Below are 12,799 nucleotides of genomic sequence, written 5' to 3'. Positions count from 1 at the left end.
CCACAGTCGCGTGTCCAGGGTCGGAGGGTCGCACAAGCGAATAAATTTGCGGTGCCGGTTTCGGCCAGGTCGTTGCACATAAACCGGTGCGAGGAATCTGCGGGTCTCTATGGGGGGGGGGGGTGTACCTCTCCCGAGATCCGCATCCCCTTCTGTCACTCCAGATCCTTGAAGTCCCAGAGGATCTCTGCCAAGAGTTCGCTCGAAAGTTCTGAGCCGAGTTCGAAAGACGCCTTTCTCTGCCTTTCATCCTAGGGCGCTGAATCTGGAACGGAAAATTTGCTGTGGCCTGAACTTGATTTTCGAAAACAAAATGAAACAGGGAGGTACATTAATACTAAAGCTGGACTAATGGTCTGACTCGGTGTAAGGGCGATGCTGAGGTTCTTCAGAGAACCTTCCAACAACCGGGTTAGAGACAAGGGACTGCTGGATCGATCCCCCGGAGCGCGTGGCTCGCACATAGAAGGGACCCAATGCACTTCGCTGCCAGTAAAAATTTTTAAATGCTCTAAAATGCAACAATCCCCTTGACTTCAGAACGGTCAGAACTGCAAACAATCTGGCCTCAGTTGTTGAGGATCGCCGTTTACGCAGACGTGGGATGCGGGGCTGAAGGCTCTCTAGCGCAATGTACGTAAATGTCCCACGGAGAAGCAATCTGTTTCCTCTGAAGCTGTTTCTGTAACGTCTGCCCCAGGGTCAACGATACTTTCCTAACATAGCACTCAGGCGCTCTGCGCTTTCCTGAGGTTGTGCATGGCGCAGTCCCGCTATCAAGCGGAATAAATATTTTGACGGGGAATCCCGAAGTGTTTCCTAGGTAATGGCTAACAAGACGAGACATAAAGAGAGTTTCGTTTCTTTTCAGCGGCAAAAAAATATAATTTTCGGGTTTAAAATAAATAAATAAATAAATAAATAAGAGTTCAACGTATATAAACCTAACTGCACAGTATCTCAGACATCTTGATCCACGAATTATTTTCACCCTGGAATTTTGCAAAATACAATCCAGCGGCGTTTTGACCCACAGCTTGGATCCAAAGTACCGTAATTAGGCTGACTCACAGCCAAGTGGTCCTGGGAATCTCGCTTCTAAACACTAAACTCGGAATGGCTTCAGGATCAGGGGGAACCTTTACGATATAGTCAAAGAAAAATAACTAAAGGGTCAAAGAAAACAACTAATTGCATTCCGCAGGAAGCGCAAGTTGGTGAGGCTGAGTTAAGGCAAGGAGCGACTACGTTCACCTGAATGTTGGTTTTGGCTGAAGCTGTCCAGGCTGACACCCCAAGCCTTGTAGCGAAACTCAATACATGCTTACTCGGAAGCAAGTCCCGCTGTGGAGCTTATTTTCCAGTAAGGCTATTTAGGGAAGAAGGTACTACGCTGAAATAAGTACCACTGATTTCAGAAAAAATATTAGATCCGAATTAAAAGCATGTAAGCATCAGTGCGTTTAATAGCATCGCCTTCTAACGTAAATACTAACCTACAGCTACACTTGGGAGTCCTTTTCGCTGGAATCAGTACAGTTTACTTCCGGTTCTTTGAAGCAAGTGTCCTAGATTTTCATTACCCCCTACATAACCGCGCAATGTTGAGTTAACAATAGTGGTTTGGCAGGTGGTGTGATGATGACGATGATGATTAAATTCATTACCTGCCCTTCAACAGCAAGTCGCAGAGCAGGTTACAAGGTTTAAAGCATTTAAAAATTATTAGGTGATACTCTTGTTCATTTTGTGCATTAATGTACGTCGTAAAAAACACATTGCATAATATTGTGCTGAAATGTTAGAAATCCCTTAAGTGCGAAAAACCTTAAACCCCTTAAAACGTGCTTGAGTTCCTGCTGTTGAAATAATCGGAAATGAACCAGTTAAAGTTCAAGTACTCTAAATTAATTATACCAACTGAAGCATCAACAGGTTTTTGAGAAACAAAAGAAGTACATTCAGAGAACAGTTTTCCGTAATAAATATGATACTTGCATTTACAATATATATATATTTTTAGACTCCATTTGTGTGCGTGTACCCATGCGATACAAAAACTTAACGAATTATGATACACGATAACGTATCATGTACAAATGTAACGCTTACATATTATAAACGCACTTCTTAAAGCCCGTTCTCAAAATGTATTTCTTCCATCAGATTTACCAATGACATTTCCTGTCTAGAAAACACGTCCAGCAGACAGGAAACAGATAAAATAGGTCGAAAGTGGTTCATTTTCCCTCCCATAAAAACAAACTACTTAAATAGCGTGATCCCAAGCAAAAACATCCTCTTCGGTCACCTGTAACGAGTCACTTTCGGGTCCCTCTCATTCGGAGCCCAATCGCCCTTAACTTGAAAGTAGATCCCATTGATCTCAATGGAATTTACTTCCACGTAGCCCCAAGTCATGGAAAAATCCACTTGTCGCTGGAAAGGTTACTCCTGGCCAGCTCCCATACAGGTGAATTGCAGATGGAACTGGTCCTCTGCTCGCCCGCTGCGACAGTCCCCGGCCCCGCCCACGAAGCCGATTGGCCCGGGCTCAGTTTAAACGAAGCCGCGCGGTGCCGGCCGCCAGCTAGTCGAGAGGCAGCGCGGACCGCCTGAGTGTCGCTCGGAGTCTCTCCCAAGCGCTCCTTGCAGCGAGCCATCCCGATTTGCCTTGCGGGGGCGCCAGGAAGAGGACCGAGGGCAAGGAGCGGGTGGGTCCGGCGGAGCAGCGTGGCAATGAGCAGCCCCGATGCTGGATACGCCAGCAGCGACGACCAAGGACGGTGCTCGCTCCCTCCTCCGCTCATGATGCAGTGTCCGTGGGCAGAGTCGCTGAGCCCGGAGGGCAAGGGCAAGGGCGAGGCGGCCGCCGCCGCCGATGCAGGCCAGCAAGGCGGCCCGGGCCGGGCCAAAGGGGAAGCGCGCATCCGCCGCCCCATGAACGCCTTCATGGTCTGGGCCAAGGACGAGCGCAAGCGGCTGGCGCAGCAGAACCCGGATCTGCACAACGCCGAGCTCAGCAAGATGCTGGGTAAGTGCCCGGGAGGCTTGGCAACGGGGGGGGGGGGCGGGGGGCTGTAAGATGCCAATGTCAAAGAAAGTCCCTAGACCTTGCTGTTGTTACCTACAACAGAGTAACAGCACAATCCCACGCATGCTCCCTTGGAAGTAAATCCAAGGGGGTTCCAAGTAGCTCCGCGAAAGCAGATGTGCCAACTTGAATAAAATATATTGGGGGGGGGGCAGGTAAGCCCCTACTCGCATAATCGATCACATGACGTGGGGGATGCACACCAAGTGAAAGGCAATGCCCATCAACGGGGGGCGGCGGCCCCCTCCAATATTTTATTGGGGACGCCAAAGGGACGTCGACCCCTAGGAGTTGGCCTTTATGCGCGGGAGCACACCCCAAAGCAACTGCCATCTCCGCTTCTCTTGGAAGCTGGCTCGGCCACGCGAAGCAATAACTCGTGAGCTTGGAGCGCACCGGGCAGAGGAGCAATTCCCAGGCCGCTCTCGCCCTCGATCCCGCCCACCACGCAGGCAGGGTGGGCTAAGGGAGTTTCAAAAGGTCTGGCTAAGAGGGCAGGAGGGCTGAAAAGGCTTAAACCTCGACATAGCTAATGGAATGTCCGACGGCAAAGATTCGGATTCCAGCGACATAGATTTATTTACATTGCTATAATCCGACGTGCCTTTTTTGGCACAGGGAACGGGAAGGGAAATACTCTTTCGCAACTGGGAGGACGGCTGGCCTTTGTTTCTTCGCAATGCCGGCGCTGCTCCTCTCGGCTACTGTTTATCCACATAAACTAGTCTTCTGCCATCCCGACTCCCAAAGGGGCTACACTTGTTTTAAGCCTGGATCCAAGTGTCACATACTCTAGTCATTAAGCAAGCTGCTTGTGGCAGTCCCTCAAATGCTGGCTACCTCACTGCAGCCTGAAATCCTCCCCCCGAAAGCCAGAACCAACCGGCCCGGCTCCGAAGAGGTGCGTCCCCGAAGGCGCATCCCTCTTGCCTACACCCTGCTGAGAGGAGCGTGGAAACCTCTGGCCCATCGGCCAATGGTTGCTTCACGCTGATGGGAGCTGGGAATCCAGAAACCCCTTCAGGGCCACAGATTGCCCATCCCCGAGAGGGCTGCGAGGTGGTGTGGGAGGCAATGGCCGTATCCCCATTTACCTTGGAGCATGGAATCCATTTCTGAGTAGACTGTCAGTTGACTTTTTTCCTGCCTGAGGGAAAGTCCGCGCCAAGGCAAGAATACGCCGGCAGGCAGAGTGTGTGCCGAGGTTTGGGGTGAGGGCTGTATGGGATTAACTTCAATGTTAGGATTGCCTTATCAAGTGATTTGTTTTCTTGCCTGGCTGAGGGAAGACTAGCGGGCAGAGTGTGGCGAAGTTTGGGGCGAGGTTGAATTGTGGGCGCCTGTTTGAAACCACCTTTCCCCCTTCTCTCCTCGCGCTGACAGGCCAGTCGTGGCGAGCGCTGACCCAGGAGGAGAAGCGGCCCTTCGTGGAGGAGGCGGAGCGGCTGCGGCTGCAGCACATGCGCGACCACCCCAACTACAAGTACCGGCCGCGGCGGAGGAAGCAGGTGAAGCGCCTCAAGCGCGGCGACGGCGCGGCCGAAGGCGGGGGCGGTTTCCTCCCCGCGCAGCAGCAGCAGCAACAGCAGCACCACCACCACCACCCGCAGCACCAGCTGGGGCTGTCCATGGACGCGGGCGGCGGCTGCGAGGGGCTGGGCCTCCCGTATCCCGAGCAGCCCGGCTACGCCGGCGGGAACTTCCACTACCGAGACTGTGCGCCTCTCCAGCTGCCGCCTTTGGGCGCCCATTTCGGGAGCTACAACCTGCCCACCCCCGAGCCCGAGTCGCAGAGCGGCGCCTGCGCGGAGCCTGCCTTTTTCCCGCCTCACCAGCCCGACGAAGGCGGCTGCCTGCTGGGGCCCTACGGCTACCCGACGCCCCCTGGGGCCGAATATCCCTGCAACGGCGCCCCTGCCGGCAGCAGCGCCGGGCTTTTCCGCGCCCGCTTCGCGGCTCCCGTGGCCGCCTACGCCTCTGCTCAGGATCCCGCGCAGCAGCAGCAGCAAGCCTGCCGTCGAGGAGACGCCGCCGTCGGCTTGGAGCACCTTCCCCCGCACGACGTGGAGCTGCTGGCCGACGTGGACCGCGCCGAGTTCGAGCAGTATCTGCCTTACGGCTGCCGGCCCGGCGAACTGGGCCTCCCTCCCTATGCGAGCCACGAGGCCTCGGAGGCGAACTCTGCCGCCGCTTACTACTGCGCAGCCGCGGGAGGAGGGGGAGGCTACCCGGAGCTGTGAGAGGGACTCGGCGGACTGGCATAGAGGCAGGAGCGGACTGGATCCCTCGGTTCTATTTATTGTAATTTATTGACTGGAACATTTTTAGAAACCAGGCCTGGGAACTTTGAGCGGGGTTGTTGTTTTTTTAAGTACCCGCTGGAGCCTTCGTTTCCCCTTTCCTTCTTGCTGTAACCTCCACATCGGACAGAGCCAGCGAGGCTGCCCTTAGAGCTCACTAGGAGGCAACTCTCCCTTCGCCTCCGAACCCGCTTCCTTCAAGGGGTCCTTGTACAGAAGGGGGTGGGACTTGGGGAACCCCCAGTAGACGTTTGACTTGGAAACAGCTCGGCAATAAAATAACTCAGGTGGTTATGAGTGATGGTGTCGTTCTTGCGGGCTTCGCCGTGTGTAAATATACCCAACACCTTTGCGGAAGGTAGAGCAGAAGGTCCCCGGTTCAGCTCGCAGCATTTATTTATTTTGGGGGGGGGGGAGTCTCTGCCAGTCAGTGTAGAAAACATGGAGGAAGATGGGTCAATGGTCTGGCTTAGTCCGAGGCAGCTTCCTCTGTGCCAAACAGGAGAACGGAGAGCTGGTCAAACAATTCGCACTTCACACTCCTTGTCGGGTCCCCTCGGTGCTGCTACAAGGATCCTGGAGAAGTAGGCACTTTTAATAAGACTTCTGCCTAGAAGCTGGAAGGTTGTAGAGTGAGATGTGTATAAAGCAGAGTCTGTTTTACCTCCATCCAATATCTGTAATTGTAAGGTGGCATATTAAAGGTATTAGACTTTGGGGGAGAGTTCGATAATACGCGACATCTCCCAAAGCAGTTACCATGAACATACAATTACTGAAGTATAATCTCACTGGCACTCGAATCTCAAGATCCGCACCCCACTTCTTTCCAAATAATACTATATCAGATACTAGTAGTACTTCAGAAAGTTTGTTTAAATGCAGGCAGTTTCTCCCTCAGCTGGAGAACTTTCCAGAGGAGTCACTAAAGCAGGGCTCTAGATGCAGGGGTCGCACGATTTTTCTTTCCCCTCGCTACTCTTTGCTAAACTAAAGCGCTGAAGTGAAAAAAGCCGAAGGCAGTCAAGAGGAGATTTGCGTGCAAACGAATTTTCCACTCCACCCCGTTCTGCAACTCCGAAACTCGGGCTCTCTTGCCTCCCCCCAGTGAGCCTTTGGCTCATGGGTCCCGGGGATCTAATAAAAGTAGCTTCCCTTTTGGAAAGGGTATTTCTTTGCAAAATTGATTATCCACTACAGCTGGTTTGAAAATAAAGGACGGCGGTGTTCCAACTTCATTTCCTCTCAAAATAGTGAATTTACCGTTTAAATAATTTCTGGCATTAAATGAACAGGTTTGGGAAGAACAGGTAGGAGGTGTAGGTAGGTTGTGATCACAGTCACAGCCTTGTGTAAGCACACCAAAACGCTTGATCCCGAGTGCACAGGCTGGGAGTGTACTTCTGCAGAAGGAATCCGTTGTCAACCTGGTGTCCGCCTGCTGTTACTGGGCTCTCCCACCATCTTAACACTGGTCCTGTTTGCTGGGGCTGATGAGAGTTGGGGTCTAAAGCACGGGGGGGGGGGGCAGGTTGTCAAATGCTGCTGCAGGATCTCCAGCACTGTATCCACACTCTGCAAAGGAGGATCAAGGTTTAGAGAAAGAGGAGTTATCTGTCCCGTGATGGTTTTAAGTTTATCAGCAAGGCGCCTAATGAAATCAAGCGTTCCAGATTAAATCAGGTTGATTTTGATTTCCCTTGATCACTTCCTCATCTCTTCCCTTTGAGGTCCCCTTTCCTACATTCGTAATGGAAAAACACCAGCACCGTGAAAACAAAAGAAAAAAACCACACACGTTATTTTAGAAAACATCTTCACCACTAGTGAGGTTGTGTGTTCCAGTCCGGACACAGAGCCTCCCTTTGCCTGGGGTAACGAAGAGTTTGTCCTTGTAAATTTGAGCTTGAAACGGAAGAGGATACTGGAGATTATTTTCTTCAAAAATAATTAGTTTATGTGCCATTTAAAAAACAGTCCTACTTAAAAATCACCTCGTAAGTATTTTCCCTCTCCCCTTTCTCAGTTTCTTGAGCGGCACTTGAAAGAAACCTTTATTCCGGGAGAGCCGAAGAGAAGAAAAAAGAAAACGCCCTTTCCCTTCCTAGGTCTCATTTCAGGATCGCAGATTCAGTCAAAGGCGATCAAAAGAGAAAAATGACGCTTCAAAGCAATTCGTCTATTAACTGAATCACACTAGGAAAATTCGGTCAACCGAACTGTCAGGAACTAGTGTGCAAGAAATTGGGTCGTGCCAATTTCGGCTCAAAACTAGGGCCCCTTTATCTTGAACTCATTGGAATGGTTCATCCGAACCTCCCCCTTTTTATCCCAAGGGAACAATTGGGCCGGTGACTTTCTCTTGAGTTTAGGAACTGATGGTGTTAATTTCTTCCAAGCTGCGAGATAAAGAGGCGCGGGAACATTTGTAACTTCGCACTTTGCCCTCTCACAAACAGTAAACCGTTTGTGAGAGGGCAAGCCGGTAGGAGGAAAAGCGGGTGATGAATTGAAAGTTTTTCTGCACCTTGCAGCGAAAATAGGCAAATAAAGCTGGTCATTTCTGTAGATTGATGCTACAGTGCTTAAGAGTAAGCCCCTATTTAAGGCAATCGTATTTACGTTAGAGTAAACGTACTTTATTGGATTGGAAGCTTCAGTATGTATTTCAAAGGTCTTCCTTTTACTCGATTTCACCACCTCCACTTCTATCATAACTTCATTTTTAGTTTATGTATTTAGGTCCATTGGTTGGTAAATACCTAATCCCAAACCAATCCTTTTTGGAAGAAAGACCTACTGTGCTTGATAAGAATTCGCGATAAACACTGGTAGGTTCTTGCGGTTTTTCACAGGCCACACCTAGTCCTTTACGTGACGGTTGGGGAGCTGGATTTGGCCAGATCCTAACCTCCCCTCCCCACCCACCGCTCCACGGGTCAAATTTGACATGTGGATATGCTGGCCAGTTTCCGACCGATTGATGTCATAATGTCAGGTGATCCTTTTCTCTTTGCCCACGTAGATTGGAATCAAATAATGCAGGCTAGAGGACAGGAATTTGCAGGCGCTGACGTTCAGCTGATTGTCAGCGTTCACAAAGCTCTGTGCCTTTGCAAATGTCATTTATCACAGCGGTGCCTGCAAATACACGATGTAGGTGGGCGTAGCTTGACCAATATAGCCTTACAGGCAAAATGGGAGAACGCATGTTTACTCAGAATAAAGTTCCTGTTAAGTTTAGTGGGGTTTAATCCAAAATTACTATAGTTGGGATTGCAGCCCTACAGTACAGTCAGATACAGGCTTTTTCTGGAATAAATCTCACTATTTAGAGTCTTATTCATAGGTAAGTGTGGATAGGACTGCAGCTTAAAGTTCAATATTAACTCAATCTGCCCCCCTTCCATATTGCTCTAGACCAGCACATCTTTAACATTAGTAATGGGTGGTTTCAGGATGAGTGGAAAAATGAGAAAGCTTTCCAAAATGCTCATTTTTTAAAAAAGTGAGGACTAGCTTAATCACACCGAAGGCCAACTATCTCTACAAGAGAAAGATAGCCCCAGCCTAGATCAAATAATCCAGCTGATAACTGGTGTATGAACTCACTTCAACATCAAAACACAATGAGATTGTCTAAATTCCAGACTTCTTAAACATAGTCTGAGTCAATTAACCGACTTGTTTTGCCAAAATGTGTATTTTTAGGCAATTGCTCTCTTTCTCATCACCACCTGTCCCTTTTGCATCTGCATGGCAACTTAAAATGTCAGTTCATTTTGTGCATATTGATCACATTGATTAACCAGTGATCTACAGTTATAGTTAAGGGGAAACTTTTGATGAGATCAAGTATCACTTGGCATGATGAGCCGATCAAATCTACTAAGTTTCACTAAGCTCCTCAAGGAAAAGGCTTTTACACTTTTTATTAGCTGTTTTTCTGTTGGATCATCTCTATCTCAGCTACAGGCTGAAAAATAGGCTTGATAGAAATGCTCGGAATTATAGTTGAAGGGTAAATCAAGAGACCACCAAATACAATTCCCAGGAAGCCCTAACTGGTAAGCTATAAAATCAATATAAATCCTCCATGTATAAGAAAATATTAAGAAAAATTAGTCCATGCAGCAGCAGGCGTGTGCCATTCAACAAATACACGAGGAACACCAGTGTCCATGTATTCAACATCATTCTAACATGGCCCACTCCACTGAACACAGGTCCATCTAGGCTGGCAATGTAAGGGGATTTGGGGAAAATCTCTTCAAGATGAACATTAATGAAGGAACAAGGCTGTGGAAAAAATACACGTTTTAAAAATTATGAAGTTATTTTTATAGTTAAGAAATTATGAGGTAAATACCTTTATTGGGCCAATCAAAAGGTCATAAAATAGTGTGCAAGCTTTCAAGTTCCACAGAACTCTTCGTCAAACTAGATGTTGAAAATTCAAAGGGTATGAGGGGAGAAAAAGGTTGCTGGGGTTTCTCAAGCCATCCATGTCTGCATTGGTAAGATGGAGGTGTGGGTGAAGCTAGTAGACATTCCAATGAGGTGCTTTCCACTACCTTATTTAATGACATTTTGCTTGGCCTAATAAAGATATAGCCCTCATATGGACATTGGATTTTTTTTTTTGGTAAGAGCCAACCAAGCTTTACTTTTTGTGTAATTTTAAAGATGTTGCCTTGCTTCTACCTGCAATTTAGGTTTAGCAATTTGCTGAGATTCCAAGAGAATATATTTATGCTCTTATTGGAGGATATACGGTACATTAAATTGACTGCAAAGCAGGTGTCTATGGCTATCACCCTATGCCCACTCAAATGGGAGCATGTCCTGTTCTACACAATGGGATTTACATCTGAGTAAGCATGAATAGACTCGGTTTACATGTGGGTTTAGGACTGCATCCTGATTTGGAAACTCATTTAATTGCAGCAGTGAGGAAACAGGAGCACATTGCAATTCTATGCATGCTTGTTTGGAAGTAAGCACCCAATTAAACCCAGTGGTGCTTGCTTCTTAGTAAATGTGCATGGGGTTGGGCTACACATCAGTTTATCCACAACAAGCGTGAATTACATCAAAGTGTAATTTCAGCAAAAGTTCAGCAAAATGAGAGGTCAAATACTGTAGTTCATCTCTCTGTGTTAGGTATAAGGCCCAAAACCTGCACTCAGGACTCACAATCTTGTTTCAAGATCTTAACTTTTGATGGAGATAATCTGCCAAGCGCAGCACCCTTGGATAGTTAAGAGGAGCAACAGACGTTGAGTCCTCACATGGTGCTCTGCATTGCCAATATGAAACATTTCCTAGAGATTTTCCCTTAGCTGGTGAGGAGAAAGGCTTCCACAAATGTGTGGAGGGAGGAAAGAGGCAGAAACCACTGAGTTTTAATGGCCAGGTTGCAATTAAATGAAAATGATGATCCCTGACTTCTGCATTCATTTCTCTGTAGCTGCCTCTGGATATCTAGCTAATTGATTTAAGTGATAGTCTCGTGATTGAATTTTACATTTCTTCTTTCTAGCAGACTCAGGACATTTCCTTATCTGATTGATTGATTTAAGTAAGGGCCACCTGAATGAGTCACAGGCCACATTAGTTCCACAGAACAAGGAAAGCAGGTGAGGCAACACACATTTATCAGATTCAGGACAGGATATATGGGCAATTTTTATTCATCTGTTTTACCTTCCCTTCAATGAGCCTTCCCTCCTTCCCTCCCTTTTCTCCTCACCCTGTGATATAGCTTAGGACAACGGAAAGTGAAAATGAATGTTTTAAGATTCAGGACAGACCAAAGGAGCCTTTTCACCACCATAATAACAACAACCAGCAGCACATTCGTTAGTCACTTTTTCCAAAAAAAAGTCACAATGCAACTTCGCAAGATAAAATAAAAACAGATACAATCAATTTAGAACTAGAAAATTTAAATACAACTTGATCAAGTATTTTCTAAAGACTGGAGTAAATTTGTAATTTATTTAAAAAACCACTGTAAACAGTTAAAATATCTGGCAGGGATGTAATGACACTTGTAAGGTGGAATTATTTATGATAATTATGGTTATTTAACAGATGGATAAGGGTAAAAGATGCAGCAAATTTAATCTTAAATATGGAACCCAGGGAGGGAGGGAAGGAGGTCTGAAGATTCAAAAGAAGCTTTCACTTTAATGTTTGAAATGGTTATGTTAAATTTTATAAAATTACAAAAAAACCAATAAAAAATTATTTAGAAAAATAGAAAATTAAAATACAAAATTCCTAAAATGCACATAAGAAGGACAAGCTGTACCTCACAGTGAGTATCACAACATAAGCTATTTTGAATACAGTGGTACCTCAGGTTAAGTACTTAATTCGTTCCGGAGGTCCGTACTTAACCTGAAACTGTTCTTAACCTGAAGCACCACTTTAGTTAATGGGGCCTCCTGCTGCCGCCACGCTGCCGGAGCACGATTTCTGTTCTCATCCTGAAGCAAAGTTCTTAACCTGAAGCACTATTTCTGGGATAGCGGAGTCTGTAACCTGAAGCGTATGTAACCTGAAGCGTATGTAACCTGAGGTACCACTGTACCGAAGGCCTGGGTATATAGGCCAAGCACCTAAAAACTGACATTCATGGTGCCAGGTGCATTTCCCCAAGGAGAGCATTGTTCACATGCCGCAGAGATAAACTGTGGAAACTGTTCCCACAAGGTGCAGTCACAGCCATCAACCTGGATGTCTTTAAAAAAGGATTAGCCAAATTGATAGAGGATAAAACTATCAGTGGCATCAATAGTTATGTTCTACCTTTACCACCAGAGACAGTGTACCTCTGAATACGAGTTGCTGGGGAATGCAAGTGGGGAGGATACTATTGCGCTCAGATCCTGTCTGTGAGCTTCCCATGGGCACCTCATTGGCCACTGGGAGAACAGGATGCTGGATTAGATAAGCTTTTGGCATGATCAGGCAGGATTTGTGTTATGTTCCCAATGCATTGGCATATATTATGGGGATAATTCATGCCTGCCATTAAAAACAAGGAAGCATTCAAAAGTTGAGCAGATGGGGAGGGAGACCAATGGCACCTCCTTCTTATATATGGGTAGCACTATTTTGGCTACCTAAGCAATGGCTTAGGCATGCATGTATAAAAGCACTTGTTCAGCCTAGAGAAGCCCTCAAGGTCTCTCACTGACCATTTCAGAGATCAGAATAATGTCATCTCAAGTTATCCCAACTTCATAGTTGCAGACAAGAGTCTCCTGCACTGTTTTTAATGCAAGTATCAGAAAAAGCCTTGCGTTTCTTTGCTTATCTGAGCAAAACTTTGTTTCATTTTGTATTTCTTAAGGGTTATGAAGAAACATTTTGTTTCTTCACCGAAAGAATGCCA

The 12,799-nt window shown here is 47.0% G+C and overlaps 1 protein-coding gene across 1 annotated transcript; it reads left to right on the top strand.

The window, feature by feature from the left end:
• The first annotated feature begins 2,281 nt into the window (after window positions 1–2,281).
• On the top strand, window positions 2,282–5,495 carry SOX17 (SRY-box transcription factor 17). Its single transcript, XM_028736953.2, has 2 exons — window positions 2,282–3,034; window positions 4,478–5,495. The coding sequence occupies exons 1-2, from the start codon at window positions 2,740–2,742 to the stop codon at window positions 5,332–5,334; spliced, it is 1,152 nt and encodes a 383-aa protein (XP_028592786.2). The 5' UTR covers window positions 2,282–2,739; the 3' UTR covers window positions 5,335–5,495.
• The last annotated feature ends 7,304 nt before the right edge of the window (window positions 5,496–12,799 follow it).

Source organism: Podarcis muralis, chromosome 8, assembly GCF_964188315.1.
Source record: "Podarcis muralis chromosome 8, rPodMur119.hap1.1, whole genome shotgun sequence".
In the NCBI taxonomy this organism is placed as follows: domain Eukaryota; kingdom Metazoa; phylum Chordata; class Lepidosauria; order Squamata; family Lacertidae; genus Podarcis; species Podarcis muralis.
Note: the sequence above shows the minus strand (reverse complement) of the source record. Positions and strands in the feature narration are given on the sequence as shown.